At 37.8% G+C, this 18,978-nt stretch overlaps 2 protein-coding genes across 3 annotated transcripts; one reads left to right on the top strand and one right to left on the bottom strand.

Moving 5' to 3' along the window:
• The first annotated feature begins 737 nt into the window (after nucleotides 1-737).
• c1qtnf13 (C1q and TNF related 13) lies at nucleotides 738-4,623 on the top strand. Its single transcript, XM_004070082.4, has 2 exons — nucleotides 738-888; nucleotides 3,070-4,623. Exons 1-2 carry the CDS (start codon nucleotides 858-860, stop codon nucleotides 4,104-4,106), a joined length of 1,068 nt encoding a protein of 355 aa, XP_004070130.1. The 5' UTR covers nucleotides 738-857; the 3' UTR covers nucleotides 4,107-4,623.
• Nucleotides 4,624-4,740: 117 nt separating this feature from the next.
• nr1h4 (nuclear receptor subfamily 1, group H, member 4) lies at nucleotides 4,741-18,001 on the bottom strand. Of its 2 annotated transcripts, XM_004069715.5 has the most exons (11): nucleotides 17,810-18,001; nucleotides 17,362-17,386; nucleotides 17,099-17,275; nucleotides 12,684-13,061; nucleotides 10,111-10,251; nucleotides 9,249-9,391; nucleotides 9,040-9,138; nucleotides 8,817-8,916; nucleotides 8,579-8,725; nucleotides 6,965-7,078; nucleotides 4,741-5,709 (listed from the first exon to the last, which is right to left on the bottom strand). In XM_004069715.5, the coding sequence occupies exons 3-11, from the start codon at nucleotides 17,193-17,195 to the stop codon at nucleotides 5,471-5,473; spliced, it is 1,458 nt and encodes a 485-aa protein (XP_004069763.1). In that variant the 5' UTR covers nucleotides 17,196-17,275; nucleotides 17,362-17,386; nucleotides 17,810-18,001; the 3' UTR covers nucleotides 4,741-5,470. The 2 variants fall into 2 exon arrangements, with proteins under 2 accessions (XP_004069763.1, XP_011474586.1); XM_011476284.4 differs by lacking the exons at nucleotides 17,099-17,275; nucleotides 17,362-17,386; nucleotides 17,810-18,001 and adding an exon at nucleotides 15,532-15,707.
• Between the last annotated feature and the right edge of the window lie 977 nt (nucleotides 18,002-18,978).

Genomic DNA, 18,978 nt, shown 5'->3' with positions numbered 1-18,978 from the left:
AGTGTTCTGTTTTGATCTTTCCATCCTTGTGTCTACTTTGTCTCTACTGTGAGTTGCTCCTCAGATATATCCTTAAAGTGGGATCAATCAAGTATTATGCAATAAATGTAACTTAAGTGAATGTAGTAAATGTAACTCTTTACTACACATCTCTGCCTACAGCTTACAAGAACAAGCAATGTCTTATGTTTAATGCTCAGAAAAACACAAACAAGAAAAAAGTCAACATTTTTTTCTAAAACCAGTACTCTAGCTACTTAATTAAAAATGTTTTATCTCTTTAGAGGTGAATGGTGTGAAAAACAATCACAACAACAAAATAGAATTGAATATATTAAAATCTATGCACAAATGGAGAACAAATGAGCAAAAGCTTTTGTAATATTTTCCAAAAACAAAAAAGGTCAAAAATATCAAATGCAATGTTTCCTGCATGCGATATGTCTTAACCTATTTTATGATGATTATATTCTTGATTTTGTCATATTGGTTTTTCCATAATCCAGTTTTTTCTCTGCATTTTCTTAAAATTTGCTGTCAGATTTAAGATATTTCAGGAGTGTTACGAAAATTTTCATATTGTTTCATTGTATTTCTTTTAGATTATTCTCATCTTTTTCTCATGCAACACCTGGCAAATTCGATTATAGGCATTCAAAGTTTGGATCTTACACTCTTTCTGCGTTAGTCAAAACAAATTGGAAGCTGGATGTCTGCTAGACTGGATGGAGTTGGAGCTCCTCCCTCTCCACATTTTGTCCAAATAAAATCTTTGTTGCAGCAGTGTTGGACCTGTTACATTAGCAGCACTGCAAATTCACAAGAACTTCATTCCAACAGAAGATCAGGAGTCCAGGATGCTATTTTTGTACCAACTAAACTTGCCAGGTGGGTTTTTATATCTTTTGAAGTTGTTAGAATTTAAATTGCTGTTAATTTATTTGATTTTTTTAGGTTTGTGTAGGATCTATTTATTGTACAAGCTATTTAAACAACATTAACTCAATTTTATTTCACAATTTTAAATAGTTTTAACAGAAGAATTTCAGTTATTTAAAAATAATGTGTTTCAACTAGTGTGAATCTTGTGACGTTACATTTTGATTTGCTTATGGTCTCAACTTTTTCAGCTGCATTCCTGTTGTAAGAGACGAGTTTACAGAACAACTTACTAAATTCAAAGCTTAACCTGCAATTTTGCATCCCACTCTATTACTCAAAATACTAAACAAGAGCAGATAACATGTCTTTTCTCCTTGCTATCCTATTTATTGTTAATTGTTATTTGCTTAAACTGTGATTTTGTTTTATCTAAATAATACATTTGAGCTATTAATAAAGCCATTTTTAAAATATTTTCTCTTGATACTTTGCAAAGTCCAAACATTAAAAGGAAGATGGATTAATGGGCTGCAAGAGAGTGGGAGCATGACTTCAAAGGGCATTTTTGCAGTTCGTCCCATCCTGACACAGCTCACGACACAGCCCTGTGAAATTTTCCATTGTTGAGCACACAGGGGCAGATGGACCAGCAGCTAATGCCGTCTGTTTTATCAGTGCACAGGAAGAACAGACACATGAGCCACATCAGAGGGGCTGCTGCTTTCACTGGCAACATGACTTTATGTCAACTGGCCATCCAGCACGTTCCTATTAACCCTTTATCACAGGAATTGGTAACAATATGTTCGATGATAACAAGGTTTGAATTTTTCATCTTGATACTTGCTGCAATTTTGAGTCTTTTTTTGGTTTCTCTGTCAAGTTATTTCTTGCAATCAGTGTGAGAAACTGCAAGTTAAACTAGAAATCAGAGGGGGAAAATGAAAAATCACTTGGTTATGGCTCAGTTTTTCCGTGTTTGAGCTGAAAAGAAGGTAGATGCTTTGATTGTGTGTACTTGTTTGAGTGAAAGAGGAGATAAGAAGCAAACTTTGAAGACATTTTAAGGACCATTAATAAAAATATGCCAAATAATAGTGAACAATTTACAATCTGCGCTCAGTGCTCACCCACTGTTTCTTTTCAACTTCAGTTAAGTCAACACCAGCTCCTTCCACCAGGATGCACAAAAGCTGCTCATGATTTTGTCTTTTTCTGTGATTATTGGTAAATGGAAGCAATGTACTGAGTTTCAGATTTACAACCGTTTGGATTAAACAACTTGCTTTTATTCTTCTTTTAGCACATAAAAATGTTTTACCAGAGTAAAAGAGGTCTGCAACCTTCAACACTTAAATTCGAAATAGATTCCTCTCAGACTACAACCACAAAGTTGTATTTCACCTTTCAGAAAAACAAGAAACTGATTTCCATTTTTGTGTTGCTATCATGATAAATTTAAATGAACTATTGCTTTTCTTTGGCATGAGTTAAACATCAACATAAAAAATAGCATTTTTTTCAAAATATAAAATGGTTTATAACTTTTGACAGAGGTTCACGTGACATTCTTTCAAAATAAAAGACACCCTGTGTCACATATCTCAATGCAGCAAATTGTAGTAGTAGGTGGTGTTATGTTGGCAGTGATTAAAACAAAAGTTTATTTTAGAGTTTGTGGTGCTTCTCAACCACAAATTTGTAAATGTAACAAACAAAAATTAGGTCAGAACAAAATGGTGACCCTTACTGTGTTTTATGACGCATAAGGCACACTTAAAATGCTTGAATTGGTTTAAAAATAAAAAACTCACCTTATAATCTGGTGCACCTTATCTCTGGTTGTGCTGACTGACAATTGATTTTCAATGGTAGCTACACAGCGCACAAAAAATCTGTCAAAATGTTTGGGAATGTTTGAATTGAATAAAATTTAAGTTAGTTTACTAACTTTACTACTTACTTACTTTTTACTTTGTAGCAACTTTTAAAAACTGAAAAAAAAGTTTCTTTAACCAAAGAGTCACAATGGAGGGGTAAAAGAGCCACTTGTGGCTCTGGAGCTGCAGGTTGCAGGCCACTGTTCTAGCCATTGGCCTCTCTAGAGTCTATAGTTTGACAAAAACTACTATCAGATTCAGTTTACTCCCTGCTCAAATTCAGCCTCTTTTTCTCTTTTCTTTTCAGCTCTCTGGGCCACACAAATCTGCCTGGCATGTTTGTTCATCATGATCCTTTTCTCTGGATCTGTTGCCCCTCTTCATGCCCCTCCAGTGACAACAGGTCTTCGCTCTGCCTTCTCTGCATCCCGAACCAGCAGCGTGGTCGGAGGCAAGCAGAAGGCAGTGACTTTCAACAAGCTCTTGGCCAACATCGGAGGGGATTTCAATCCAGACACTGGCCACTTCCGCTGCCGCATCCCTGGGGCTTACTACTTCTCTTTCTCTGTGGGCAAGTTTCCAAAAAAGCTGCTCTCTGTTATACTGGTGAAGAACGGGGAGGAGGTGCAGGCCATAGCCTATGATGATTACCGCAAGAAAGGAAGGAAAGTCCAAAGCCAGAGTGTCATGATCACTTTGAAAGAAATGGACACAGTGTGGCTGCTTTTGCAGCAGAGTCCCCAGTATGCTGTTTACAGTAACACTGGCCCTTACATCACTTTCTCTGGTTACCTCGTCTATCCTGATATCCAGCCAACCAGCCAAATCAGCAACTATCTCTCCCCTCCGGCTCTGTCCTACCCCAATTGCCCATCTCAGGCTGAATCCGCCGAGCAGCCACGCTCCGCCTTCTCAGTGGCGCGGACGTCAGCACTAATGGGTCACAACGGCATGCACGGGAGCAAGTCACCTTTGACCTTTGACGTGGAGTATGTGAACATCGGGGGACATTTTAACAAAACCTCTGGCATGTTTACGTGCCACTTCCCTGGCGCATATTTTTTCGCTTTCACGGTGGGGAAACACCCTCGCAGGGCTGTCTCCGTGAAACTGATGACAGGGAACGGAGACGTGCAGGCCATGGTGTTTGACGAGGATACATCAAAGAGGCGGGAGATGCAGAGTCAGAGCTTGCTGTTGTTGCTGCGCAGCGGAGAAAATGTCTGGTTGTACAGCCAACAAGATGAGCGCTATGCAGTCTACAGCAACCAGGGGAGGTACACCACGTTTTCTGGTTTCCTGGTTTATCCCGGAATAGAGACTTTCTCTAACAATCATCTATAAGTGCCTTAAAGATTATTTTGCTTATTTAGAAGACAGAGTAGTAAAAGAGCAGCAAATATAATACAGGGGTTAGAATTCCCACTAAATGCAGTTCAAGTCATTTTTATGTTTTGTTGGCTTTGTTAAATAACATTTGTTGCTTGTTGCTTGTCTTAGCTCCACAAGGTGGTGCTAAGACACAATGATGGATTCTAACCAGCACTTACTGTTTCATGTCATCAAAGCACAGTAAACTGTAAAATACTCAAAAAAAATTTTACATGAAAGTTTAGTCATTTTTTGCCTCTTTTTAACCATTAAACTTTTACAGCGTTGCTTTCCTAAATGTAAAAAAGGATCTTTGAGTGAGTAACAATGTAAATGATGTAAAGATTATCAAAAGGTACTTTAAGTAAATTAAACCTTGGATGTTTAATCATGTATGACGTGTTTGTACTGTAGTCTGATCTCCCTATACATTTTTTTGCACCATTTGTCAGAATTTTTTAATAAATTCATTAACCTTTTTCTAACACAACTTGACAAATGTTGTAATAATTGGCATTGATGTTTCCAATAAAGTCCCTTTCATAAAGAGCATGATAACAAGGAACAATAACAGACAGAACAAAAAAAGACACCATATCAAAGAGAGTTGAATAAAAAGTTGTATTAACAATCGCACACAATAACATTAAACATAATTTATTAGCTAAATTGTACAAAAACACACTCATGGTGCTTGATTTGAAGTGCTTTTGTCTTTAGAAGATAAAGGTGACCATAAATAAAGCCTAAAAAGTCAATGATCCATTTTACTTGTCATTACATATTAAAGGATTATACATGGCAGACATACAACATCAAACACTCAAAGAAATTCAAATTTTAAATGTCAGCTTTGAGTTTACTGGACCCAGCAGAACCTTTTTTTATTTAAATCATATGGTTTCTACAGAAATAGATGGTGATTATTGGCTTTACTGTATATACTATATATACTATATTTACTATATATATATATATATATATATATATATATATATATATATATATATATATATATATATATATATATATATATATATATATATATATATATATATATATAATTTTACACACATTATGATATAAACAATTACGATTAATCTCTGTCTCATCTAAATCTGGCCTCTTTTCTGAACACTTTTTGGGGGTTTGTAAAGTTCCAGTGTTTGTTTGACTTCTTTTACTAGCAAGATAAACAGATAAAAGAAAAAAAATGAAATAGGCAATTGCATTGCGCAGAAATTTAACATCCGATTTCCCCGTCTTCAATACCAGCATGCATTTGTAAACCACGAAGTCCATCTCATGGTTTAAACTGTCGTCAATGCTCCAAGATGTCACTGCACATCCCAGATCTCACAGAGAAGCGGCGTGAACTTGTGGTCGTTCACTCTCCAGGATGTGAGCATCTCTGCGTGGTAATGGTTGAGTGTCCTCAGCTCTGTAAGGCGCCCCAGGAGGCGAGCAAAGTATTGTGGCTCCTGTGGACGCTTCAGGGCACACAGCTTTCTCAGAACGTCCACCATGGGCTCCTGCAGTCTCTCGACAGCCTGCTGGTTTTTCACATATGGCCGGTCTGACAAAATATTGGAGGAGATGGTGATTATAAATAACCTTTTATGCCTAATGAGGCCTAAAAATTTTGATTTCAGAGTCACATTTATAACAAAAATCTAAAATCAGGACTTCTAATCAATCACCTCATTCCTGGGAATGATATTTGCTCTTTCCCAAGCCTTTTTGGACTCAGAAAAAGTTTTCCTTAAAGCAAACGATTTTGTGCCACTAACCTCTGAAGTTTATCTCTAATTAAATTTAAAAATGGACTATGTCTTGAGTTTCTCAGAAATGTTGTCTTAAAACAATTATTTACTCAAATGGCTTTGGCAAATATTGCAGCAAACCTTCTTCAGGTCCATTTAACTTGCCAAATCCAGCTCTGATGTGTGAAACATATAAGTATGTATATGGTATTAATGTTACTTTTAATAGTAATTTATGACATTCCATAGGGTTCTATATTAGGACTGCTTTTTCTTTTTGCTTTTTTTGAGCAATAGGAGGAAACATAGCACCAAACCTACCAAAGTAGGATAGCAGACGGAGATTTGGCCCATGAAGCTGGGCAAGGTGGCAAAAACCACCTTTCACGTAACAAGATAACTTAGTTTTTAATTTTACAGAGACTTGAGTGTTTTGGCAGCCTTTAAGTAATAGATTATAAAGAATAAAAAAATGGTGTCAAAGACAAAGGGCAATGAGTGCAACTTATCAAACAGGGCACCAGAAAATGGCAAAGTTTGAGATTTGGACTTCAATGTGGACAAAGTTAGGTTCTTTCTTCTCAAATTAAACACCAAATTTACTAAACAAAATGTTATGTTTTATTTGAGCTGGTGCGTTGGTACGCTGATACATTTTTTTCTCCATATTTCCAAAATAAATATGACCCAAAGTTTGTTTGGGTGATGTTAAGAATCAGATGACTTCTCTAATTGTTAATTTAGGTCAAACAAAAGGTCTTAGTTTTGTCCTTGAATATGTGAGACACGTTGACCATAACTGATCTGGAGAGTATAACCAAAGCTTTTGGTGTCAAAAACATTTTTACATTTAAGAACCTTTTATTTTTTAACTTTTAGTAAATCTCTTTTTACACTTTGAAGAAGTAGCCTGCATTTTCCTTTGTTTTCTTAAACACTTTTGTTGTTGTTTTTCTACATATATTTTTACCTAAAAAAGGATTCAATTAACTACTATAGAAATGAAGTTGAGTAACTGGCGACCTTTGTGAATCGCATAATAAAAAAGACATTAAATTAGTGGCTCACCAGGTGTCAGGATGGTTACGGCGGTGAGCAAAGCTTGTTCTTCCAGCACCATGTGGAGCTCACCCACACTCTTGTAAAAGTTAAACAGGGGGGTAATAAATTCTTCTGAAATACCTGGAAAAGAAAAATAAAATTTTACACTATCAAACTAAAACCTTTCACAACACATCAGCACAAGTTTTCTTATAGTGAAGACACTTGAATTAAATATTCAATAAATTTACAGTTTTGCAGTCAATTTTTATGTTTAAAGTCCCACTCCGATCATCTTTTTAAACAATTGTAAAAGCGTTCCCAGTGGTCTTTTAACTTATAATTATGCAGTTTTTAGCCAAAAAAAAAAAAAAAAACCTGTGCCATTTTCTAGTGAGTGGCAGGAGTTCATTAGAAATTTTCCTGTTGGTGCAGAGTAAGCCTACCCCCAATTCCCATTATCCACCTATTTACACGCTCTTCTGCTAGCTTACAGCTCCTCACAACCCTAACCTAACCTGTCCAACAAAAACGGCGAGCAACATTGGAGCTCTCCAGCCGTACCGTGTTCAGCTCAGACGAGGAAAACAAAGACGTACATGGATCTATTTGTCTGCAAGTGGATGCATCAGAATGGAGCAGAGCAGGGAGCTTGTGGCTTGCTGTAGTATTTTATACGCCACAGCTACAATCTTTTTCAAACACGTTTTTTTTTTATCTGTTCTTGATTCACAACAATTTGAGCGAAGAAATACTCAGAAATTCAATGTAAGCTTAATTTTCTTCATATATGTCCTCCATCATGAGAAAAATGCCTCAAGAATGTGTTAAAATAACACCAAAAACATTGTTTTCATTAGAGTGGGTTTTTAAAAATGGTTGTCAGTTAACAATCTCATCCTTTAAACATATAACATACCTAGCAAATCCTTTTTAATCTGTGGCAAAAAGTTTAAAATATATTTTTAAAGTCATCTTTATATGTGTTTGCTCCAAGCCGGGTGTTGCTGCTTCTTTTGACGCTCCTCAAACCGGCTCAGGCAGAGTGTCTGCTCAGACGCGAGCTTTCAGAAATGCCACTGGGGCTCAGAGGAAGAGAAGAGCACAAAACACCCCTGATGTTTTGATAAGAGACAATGGTCTCCTCCGACAGCTCCACCGCCTTTTATCCCAGACTGGCCTTTACTGTGAATATCTCTGATCCCAACCATTCACACTGGAGCAGCACCGAGACACACAAACACTCATACACACTCACAACCACCCCGTCACCTCTGCTGTCTAACTGTCCATCCCGGATGACACAATGACATCTCATTTTAATGCACATGAATATAAAACCAGCAAGCTGTTGGATATGAATATGAAAGTGCATATTATATGACTTAATACACTAATTATTCTTCAAGGATCAGCCCACAGTTACCAGGTGAAACTGTATCCTGAGAGGGTGTGCGTGTGCATGTAACCTACACTCAACCAGAGATCAGTGGGTCAGCACACTTCTCTCCACTGAGTCACACAAATAAAAAATTTAAGGAAGACCTGACTGGATTACGCATACAAAAGCCAAGAAACTGAAAAAGAACTCCTTTTTTTCAACTTTTTCCAACCCATAGAAATATGAACAATCAGTCTTACCACTCTTGCGTATCCTCTCCTCCAAAACGTCTGTGTGTCCACTCGGCATCTTTCTGCTGAAAACCTGAGCTGAGCGCAGAAACATGGCTTCCACGGCTGAGCCCTTTAGTAGAGCGATCTGATCTTCATGATCCAGAGACAGAAAGCCTGTCCAGAGAAGGAAAATCTCTTGATACAAACAATCTGTTTAGGTTTCCATTTGAAGAAGCACTTGTAATAGAAAAATTATCTTAAATACCTGGGATGTTTTTTGTAAACTCCACCAACACTTGAACTTGACTTGTTGCGATTTCAGTCAGGAGGAGGAAGTTTTCCTCTGTGCTGTACTGTTCTTGTAGCTGAAGGAAAAGTCAAAAACAGGCTTTCTGTTTTAAAACTCAAACATGAGCTGACATGAACTTCCTTCTTTTTAAAATTTGTGGATATTTGGGTGTCAAATCTGTGGAAAATGGGCAAAATACCAGCTTTTTGGTAACATCTTGAGGAATTTGGTGTCTATTGTAGGCATCTACGATGAGTCTGATGAGCGACTGTTGATCTTTAGTGATTTCAACCTTTTCCTGGTGTCAGAACAAAAAGAACACACCAGATTGGAGCAGCAGCTCACATATCAGTTTGGCTCAAACAGACAGGCCAGCATGATCCGGAATGCTGCAGATCTCGTGCTCACCTTTGGCACTTTGGTGGTTGAAGTGACCTGCTTGCTGTCTCCACTGTCTGCGCCCTCCGTCTCATCTCCTGTTGACCTTCCTGGAGAGGTTTTGGTGTTCTTGCGTAACCTTTTGGATTTACACTGAATCTCTGTTAGAAGGCCTGTTGGCATCAAGGAAGATTGTTTATAGATCCTTCACTTTTAATTTCAAAATAAAGAACATTCTTCACTGTAACTTTACCTAAATTTGCACACAAAAACACCAGGATTCTCAGATTTAGACTCCCTTTATTATTATTTTTTTTCCAAATGAGTTTGCCATTTTTTTCAAAAGTATTCTTATTATCTTCCTCGCAGCCTGGTCACACCAAACAGGTATGGCTTGACTGACAGGTAAACTTAAAGAGAAAAAGGAAATATTTATTATAAATGATTAAGAACTGGATAACCAGCAGTATTCTATACCTGCCTTATTATTCATCACAGCTTGGCTGGACTGTTAGTGAGAAAGAGGAGTTCAGTCTGAACTAACAGTTATTAAAGAAAATGCCATAAGTAGATTAGAGAAAGAAGATGCTCAGTTTACAAGCTGGTGGTTTTATTGGAAATTTTTCAGTATTTTAGATTAATTCCATAAACACATCCTGTTTGATTCTATTTAAAGTGAGCTTTCCATTTGACCGCCTGACTTCTTGGAAGGGCAACAAAAGCGGAGCCTTTTGTATTGTGTGGTGTAAGTGATGCTCCATTTCTGAGTCTGATCCAAAAGATCATGCATGTCACAGATGGCAGAACTAGGACTTTGCTTTTATCACATCGCTGCTCATGTTACTTGCACGCTGACGCTGCCATTTCTGCATTTCTACACTTCTACACTCACACTCTGCCAGCATGCCCATCTCCTTGCACTTTCTCAGCCGGCACTCCTGGCATTTCCTACGCATGTACATGTCCATCTCACAGTTTCCTCCACTCTTGCATTTGTACACGGCGTTCTTTGTGATGCTGCGCCTGAAAAAACCTGAACACAGAAAGGAGGCATCATGAAAACCACAGGTACCACTTGGTAAATTTCTCTTTAAAAACACACAGTTTGGAATGTAAAGTAAATTCAAGAAAAAAAGGGATTTAATTGAGATACCAGTCCCCTATTTGGAGGTTTTAGTATGGTTCCCCTTTTTAAATTTTTAAGTTTTTTAGTTGGCAATAGTTGTAGTCATTTTTTTAAGGTTGTGATACTTGGTCATTTTACCTCACTGTTTTATGCTTGTACTGTCATGAATGCGTTCTATTTTTATACTTAAGTCTTTTATTTGTTTTGTGTGTATTGTGGTAAATGGACCATGAGTCTGTAAAAATAAACATTCTTCTTCATCCTTTTCAAATTTTAATTTTGAAGCACAGCAGCAGCAACATGAGTAAGCCTTTAGGAACCACTCCAATGAAAATCGTGTTTTTGGTGTTTTTAACATATCTTTATTGTATTTTTCTGATGATGGGGGGAATATATAAATAACTGAGCTTAAAACTGGATTTATAAATGCAAATGATTCAGGAGAGGATTGAAAAAAACCTTTTTGAAAAAGCTTGTGTTGTAGAAAATATGCTGGGCGTTCCACAAGCTCCCTGCTCCGTTACATTACAGTGCATCCATTTGCAGAGCTGACATCTGGCTCAAAACTGTACAGCTGAATAGCGCCGATATTTTTTGCCCCCTTGATGTTAGGTTGGGGGTGTGAGGGGCTGTAAGCCAGTAGAAGAGAGTGTAAACAGATGAATCATGGGAAAATTTACTATGTCCTAGACGGGTCTTTTAATTTTTCCTAAAAATGGCATAATTATGATTAAAAGATCACTGGGAACACTTTTAGATCAAAAGTTGATTGGAGCGGGACTTTAAGACCAAAATCTTTTTCATCTGTAATTTTGTTCATTTTACGAATGTATTAAAAGTTAGCATGTGAGAGAGATAAGGAGTGGAAAACAGTGTTTTTTTGCATGGTTTACAAGTGTCTGCTTATGATGTCCTGTTAATGTTTTCTGCAACTTACAGTATTCCTCTGAATGGCTGTTGTCTTTTGAACTTTACTTAATTGGATGAAGTTGTTGAAATACCACCTGCTGCAATAAAACCCAGAACACAAATGCAGCAGTAAACGTCTTAACCTTCTTAAACTTTTGAACCCTGGAGCAGTATAGAGGGGCAAAAAAAAGAAATAAAATGCTTCCCAACATTTGTTCCTGCTCTTCTGGATTGTAAACCATCACCTGTAACTGACACTTGTCACAACCTGTGCGGGGACCCTCCACCTCAGCCTGTGTAACTGAAACCCTACACTAATTCCAATCTCATTTAAATGGTTTAACTGTTGCATTCATGCATTGTGGTCAGATGCCACAAATACAGCAAAGCGCTGCTCAACAGAATATCTTCAGAGCTGTTACTAGACATTCTGACATCACGCCGCACAAAGAAGGGCCTCGGCGTGACTCAACTCAGGTTGCTCGTGCATTGTGCAGCAGAAAGCCGAGAGGGAACCCAATCTGGCAGCAGAACCGGGCAGGCCTGAGCCTATTCTCAATCAGATGGCGGGCACAGGTCATCTGCCACACTCCTGGCATTGTCAAACATGGCAGTGTGGAATTACACGATGTCCATTCAGCCTGTCGTTTAACGGGAATCTCTCTGTATTCAGAGCATCGTAAAAGCAGTGGGAGAGGCAGGCGAGGGCCATAATTTCATCTTTCATTCCATCAATGATTTCTGAAAGGAGTTTACAAAGATGAACTTGAAAACAGCACATTCTAAACATCAAACTGAGCCTTTTTAATTATGGATTTTCTTCTGTGAAAATCTCTGTTTAGTGTGGACTTATGGCCTTGTAGGTTATTAAATATTAAATCAGCTCCATTATATAAGACTGTTACAAAATCTAAAATAGCACCCAGATAAGCAGGAAATGTTGGAGGGAAAGTTATCTTCTTGAGCATATTAATGCTCGCCAGTCAGTGCTAATGAGCACAAATGCCTGAACAAGAGCTTCCTGCTAGGAAGTGGCTTTAACGGCTCCATCCTCACAGCCAAAAGCAAACGTGACAGAAACTGGCTTTAAGATTTCTGTAATAATTCATTGATTGTAGTTTATATATAAATATTGCGTCTCCTTCCTGTCCTCTCTGATGCAAAGCAGTCACAGCTGATGGTCGTTCCTAATGAGTCTGCTGACCGTTTCTTACTAATCTATTATTTAGAAGGAGTTTTCCTCTCCCCTGTCATCCATTGTTTGCTCAGTAGATAACAACAACCATAATGAATTCAGCTCTGTTCAATGTTTCTTGCCTGGCGCCTTGAGACAACCTCGGTTGAGAACTGGGGCTTTACAAATTAAATAAATTGAATTTGATTAATCATTCTTTCTAACTTTGGAGTTTCTAAATTCTCCATCCACCCACCTTTACATCCCTCACAGGTGAGGGCATTGTAGTGGTACCCAGATGCTTTATCGCCACACACAACGCAGAGCTCCTCCCCTTTGACCCGTCCAGCCTGCATCATGTGTCGGCTCTTCTTGCACACGGTCGGCACATTGCAGGACATCTCCTTCATGTCACCTTCGTAACTACCCTCCAGAGGTGCTTTCCTCAGTTCATAAATGCCCGTGTGTGAGTACCACTCATCCCCGCTGTACTGAGGGTAATAGTTCTGAGTGGAGTAAAATGGAGTGGAGGACATGGCGGGCTCCATGGACGGGTACTGCATGCTGGGATAGTTGTTGAAGGGTAGGATGTCGGAGTCTTGAAGAAGAGGACTGCCTTGGTCTCCCAGAATGTCTGAAAAGGGAAATAGGTTCAGAAGAGCTGTAAACTTTAGCCTGACGTACAACAACGCTGCATGCTCCTCCTCGCAGACGCTCTCATAACATTTTCCTATCACACACACCTGTGAGTAAATCTAAGAAACATTAAAGGACCTTTGACACATTAAAGGGTTGGGATGGGCCGGCATCCTTTCAGTGGGTAAGTCAACACCACCTGAGTCATTCAGAAACAAGCAGAACCCACATGCAGAAATTTCAATGGAAAAGCATGAACAATATTAAAACAATAATCTTCCTCCCTCTAAGACAGAGCTGCTGCAACATTACTGAACATTGCATACTTAAAAAGCTGGCAAATGGGCAAAAAATGTTGATATTTAAACCCGATGAACAATGAAATATTGAGTATTGTTTAAGATGATAAGACTCCAGCAAAGAAGTCAATGTAAGTAACCCTCCAGGATAATATTTATCATCGTTTCGCTTCTTTTTTTAATCTTTTGATGCTGAAATTGGGTAAATGACTGTATGCTTTGGTCTTTGCTTTTGTCAGACAAAACACAGTACTAAAACAAGGAAGTGCAAATTCGATTTACAAAAAGAAATAAAGATACAGAATATTGTCTTGTAATTAGAAACATGTCAGAACGAGAGTCATGCTTAAATTCATGGAGAATAGCATCAATTATCCAAAGCACATAATCAGATAATATTCAATCATTACGTTACACATTCTCCATCCGCCTCAGAAAAAGCACATTTCCTGCATTGTCATTGAAAATCATATAGATTGGATTGAAATTGCATTGCACACATAAACAACACTTATGAGTCTTTTTTATTATAATGCTTTGACCACGTGTGGAATTTAAGCAAAGCAAATGATCAGACAGAATTGCGAATATTCTTCTAGCAGCAGCACACTTGTGAAACAGCACCAAGCAAGCCTAGCTTTTCTCCAGTGCAGACAGAAGCTTGTTAGGATGTGATGCACATCTTAGTCAAAAATGATCTCAAGTCAATCTTTTTTATAAATAATTTGCAAGGAATAATCTGCCAAACTTCGAGATAAACTTTAAAGAATTGACAATGCTTAATTAGCTTAATTTGTTTTTTAGTTCCTTTTTATGTTTGATCATCTTTAGTGACCAGCTTTGGTCTTTAGCATTTACACATCCACATTTACAGTAAATAAGACATTTCCTGGAATTTTTATTTAAGGAAGTTGGTTTTCTAATAAAAATAAATTAATAAAGCCATTGTTTCTAGGAAAGATAACACGCTGTGTGATGCAACAGTTTGTGCTAAAGTCTTCCTTCCATTCTGACCTTCCATGCAGCACTGATAGAGTGAACTAGTTTGGGTCCAATTTGTTATTATCAGAGCAATAAAATCTTTAATATTAACTCAGCTTTAATACTCTGGTTTCTCTTTTTGTTGTTTTTGATGCATCTTAGATTCTTTGAGCAACTCGATTTGTTTTCTACAACTCATCTCTAAATGAACATGAACATAATTTGTTGCCGAATACTGTGCAGCTGATACGAAACTGCATCAAAAGTGAGGCAAAAAACCAAAAAAGCAGAGTTGTGTTATAGTAATTGTCTACACATCCGTCAGTATTAGCTGCTATTTAGACAAAAACCTGTAAAACGTTTACATTTGTAATGCAATTTCGACTTTTTTTCGTCTTTAATTTCAACATTAAAATAGCTACAAGAATGTCATAGATTTAAAAAAAAAATCATTTTACTTTTATCGATGCACCGACAACATTGAAAACACTTTTCTATTTATCAAAGAAGTCTATGTTAGAAACTTTCTCTAAAGTGCTGGACTTAGGGGATAAACGGGCACAGAATTTGGCAGCAGCTCCTGCAGGTGGAGTATAGACCCATGAATGATTAACAGCACGCCTGCACAGAGCACACTGTGTCTTCCAGTATGACGGATAACAATACAAAACAAGGTGACGCGTTCCAAACTGACTCTTTGTTGGATGTTGAAAGAAGAGCTGTGACTGCCATTTTTAAACATGTCACCCATTCATTTTCCAACATTAACAGGAGATGAAACCACTTCTTAACCCTGAATGTCGCGTGTCAATGAGTCTGTGCCTTCACCAGGGAAGTCTGACATTTACCAGGAATGGGTGGACTAAAGACTAAGTTTCTAGTATCATTTATTAGTTTTTAGACATTTTTTGTTATGAACTTCCAGAATTTTCAGTAATCTTTGAGCACGTTTTTAGGAAGTTCCTATTTTTTTCGTTTTCCTTTTGTCACCCATACCACAGTCGAAAATAAAAGAAAATCACTCTAATTTCTAATGTGTTGTCATGTGATCTATATTTTTTGACAAGTACTTTTTGTTGGGTATATTATATCGGGTAAAAATGACCTGGCAAAAGGGATAGCGTGACTTTTTATAGTGAAAGTGTTCTAGGGCTAGAGCAAAATCTAAAGCAGAAATATCACACAAACCTCTTGAAGACTGCATCTGTACCAGGGCCATCTCCATAAGTCCACTCTGTTGTATTCTCACAGTCCCGTAAAGCCTTAAGGTTCAGTTCTAACTTTGAGCCTTTACAACAAAACCATCTCCCCTTCTGGTCATCAAAAAGTCTCCAGCTTATGATCCTGCGCAGCAGCTACTTGCCATTTGGCTTAAGAAATCCCAAGAGGAGCAAAGGTTAACATTAGCTAATCATTAACCGCACAGTCGCATTACTTCACGTCATTACAAGTAGCAAGCTGATGTGGAAAGTCATTCCCAGGTGTGGGTGCTAATCAGATTTGCCAGATTTTATGAACTGGCTGATACAGGAAATTTGTAACCTGCATCTTTGTTTTATTATGAAATGATTTGTTTTTATTTTATGGATGGATGGATGGATGGATGGATGGATAGATGGATGGATGGATGGATGGATGGATGGATGGATGGATGGATGGATGGGTGTTGCCCTGTTCAGATGGATTACTAGTCTCACTATTGAGAAAAACCCAAGCTGATTGATCTTAAAAAAGTAAAATAGCTGAACTTTTATCCATGTTTTTTGCTCACCACATTATAACATTGCATTCCAGCACAACTAGCGGCACATTAGAGATTCAAATAAGCATCTCTTGGCTGATCATGGCTGAGCGTCCCAACAGGTAAATGAAAACCATTAAAAATGTCCAAAGCTTTGTAAGATAAAGTCATAAAACTACTGTTCACTTTAAGACAGCAGCATGTCTCATCTGTGAGTAAGAATGGACTCATCACAGTTGAGAGCTTGACAACACCCCATGTAAAAACAGTACATTTCAAGAATGCAGGAAACTGGCTGTAGCTCAAGTTAGATCTTTTTCGTTTTGGAGGAAGTCATTACAAACCGTTTGGTGAAACGATTTAACAATTAATGTCTGACAAAAGCCATCAAGGCACAAAGTCAAGAAAATGTACTAAGGTGTAAGATGCTAAGTCAAGTCTTAAGTAAATGTGTGTTTCACATGTAGCTTATGCGTTCACTGTAGCTACGCAACTGTTCTCCAGCTGCACATTCAAGAACTTTTAGCGGATTCTCAAACAAGCGTCGTAGCTTTAGAGTTTACATCATCATTCTCTTGACATAGTGAAATTGTCACTATGGTACAGTAGTGTGTCACAATTGTGTCACTATACCAAGAAAAATACTTTGTTAGTCACATTCAATTTTTTATTTTTTAGAAAATCTGTTTTTTACACAATGTCCCAATGGAAATGGAGGCAGCCTTAATCCAACCAAACAGGTGGTATAAGTAAACTCCAGAACATGATAAGAGACTGGAGCTTGAGTGTCTAACAAGAAAATGAATTAGTCATAAAATGTTAAGCTAACAACATTAAGCTAACCTCCACAGTGGTTATTATGTTCACAAAGGAAGGAACAAGTTAGAATAATCTGTATTTTCATAAATAAAACACGTTCTAGTCAACTGTAGGTTCTTTCATTGGAACGGTGCTGGGATTTTACACTTATCTCATTTCAGTTTGAGCTGTCTCTGACCAGCTGAGTCCACTTACCAAAGAAGTGGGCTCCTTCCGACATGGAGAAGTCATCGCTGGGTGGGATCTGCAGTGGTCCCACCACAGTGATATCGGGGCCCACCCACTCATTCATTCAGGAGGGTTTTCTGTCTTCAGGAGGTCACGGGTTGGACAAGGACGCAACGTCTCTGCAAGGTTTTGTTGGTTAGCCTCCTTAAAGACAGAACACAAATATCATTTTGAAACTCAGATAAAATCCCAGATCTATTTTGTCAAATTGGACTGAACCATCTACACACCTGGCGGGCCTCCTCTGACAACGATCTGAAAGGAGGAGGGTAAAGGTCAGCTTAGGAGGATCAAGTCGTGGACAGTTTCATCACATTTCCAATCATTTATCTGACCTCAACGGGATGAAAAATGTGAGAAAATTTTTGTTGATACACTTGATGATTTAATAAAACATGTGACCATGAAGGCAATATTTATTCTATTTTGGTGAGGAAATCCAATAAAAGTCAACAGACATGCTCTATTTTGATTGTCAAGGTCCAAAAATTGTCACGTCAGACTTTTATTGATCACTTCAATGGATTTTTTAGAAATTAAGCCTGGCTAATTTCCCTTGAGACAAAAAAAACTACTGGAGCAATTCAGAAACTTTAAGTCTACACATCAGTCATACTTTCCCAACTTCCTGTACACACAGTAAACATCAGTTATGATACCCAGAATCCTATATCCTACCTTCTTCTAGTACTCTGATGTTGAACACTTTCCTTCCTCTTCTTCTTCTTCTTCTTCTTCTTCTTCTTCTTCTTCTTCTTCTTCTTCTTCTTCTTTCTGATTTTCAGGAGTTACAGCTCAGTCACTAATTTTATATGAAAATGAAGCTACTTCTGTCCGGGCGCCAGTGAGAGCATGTGTGACCAGCTGAGGTCAGGGAGAAATGGATGGTGGTTATTAATTAAACTGTCCATTCCTGTTCATGTCAGCCCACCCCTCCAAACACTCACAGGCACGCATGCTTCTTTATCACAGCATGACAACAGGCGTTCTCCTAAATTCCCACCCACATACAGAAACATCAAAGACACGAATAATGTGCTTTCTGTCATCAGATGGTACAGGTTTTTAGAAACTGGAGCAAACATGATTTCCTTCTTTATCTCTTTGTGTCAAACAAACAAAAAAAGGATTGCATTTTTCTGTCTTTTTTGTGTGTATTTTCTATAATGATTTAATGCAATTTTATGCCAAGAAAATGTTCAAGTTTTCTTTAAAAAAATCTGAAAACAGATGAGGAATTATGCAGCTCTCTGTATTTATTCATACGAACAGTTTCTGCTCTCAAACAGGAAGCATTTTCATTCTGATATTTAAAAATGAACACAGAAAATCATGAAATTCAACTTCCTATTTTTTTTGTCCAAATATTTCCTCCAAAAAATGCAGTTTAATCATTGATGGATTGTTGCTCCATCAAGAGAGGCCCTTCTGAGTCAACAGACAGTCTGAAATAAACAAAACCTTTGCTATTGATTGCTGTTTGGAGGCTAGCCGTTGTGTGTATTTGAAAGCATGCGAGGAAAGAGATGACACAACCCTGAACTGCACAACTATATTATACACGTGTAGAAGATTGCTATATATTGATTTGATTTAAAATACTGAGTCATTGATTTTGTACAGATTTATTGTTGTGAGTCAAACACATCGTGGAAATGAACACAACTGCCTACACGCTCAGCAGAACTTTGGAATACTACAAGGACAACAAAGTCCATAACCTTGAAATCTCTTATCGCCATGTGAAAGGGAATAATCATTGGACCTTCTAGCTGCCAAACCACAAAAATCTTTCTGAAGAACGTTTTTAGGCAGGATTAGTTCGTGCTGGAGCATCTGACTCCGGA

This window comes from Oryzias latipes, chromosome 6 (assembly GCF_053564925.1).
Source record: "Oryzias latipes strain Hd-rR chromosome 6, Olatipes_Hd-rR_3.1".
NCBI lineage: Eukaryota > Metazoa > Chordata > Actinopteri > Beloniformes > Adrianichthyidae > Oryzias > Oryzias latipes.
The sequence above is the reverse complement of the archived record's forward strand: the minus strand, read 5'-3'. Positions and strand labels throughout refer to the sequence as shown.

What these genes read in the sequence shown, in the direction of transcription:
- nr1h4 (XM_004069715.5), bottom strand. Translation starts at nt 17,195, where the DNA reads ATGAATGAGTGGGTGGGCCCCGATATCACTGTGGTGGGACCACTGCAG. An exon ending in CACCTGTGAGGGATGTAAAG is followed by an intron (nt 10,252 to 12,683) that starts GTGGGTGGATGG and finishes TTCTGTGTTCAG; the next exon opens with GTTTTTTCAGGCGCAGCATC. An exon ending in GTTTACAAAAAACATCCCAG is followed by an intron (nt 8,726 to 8,816) that starts GTATTTAAGATA and finishes TTCTCTGGACAG; the next exon opens with GCTTTCTGTCTCTGGATCAT.
- c1qtnf13 (XM_004070082.4), top strand. Translation starts at nt 858, where the DNA reads ATGCTATTTTTGTACCAACTAAACTTGCCAG. An exon ending in GTACCAACTAAACTTGCCAG is followed by an intron (nt 889 to 3,069) that starts GTGGGTTTTTAT and finishes TTTTCTTTTCAG; the next exon opens with CTCTCTGGGCCACACAAATC.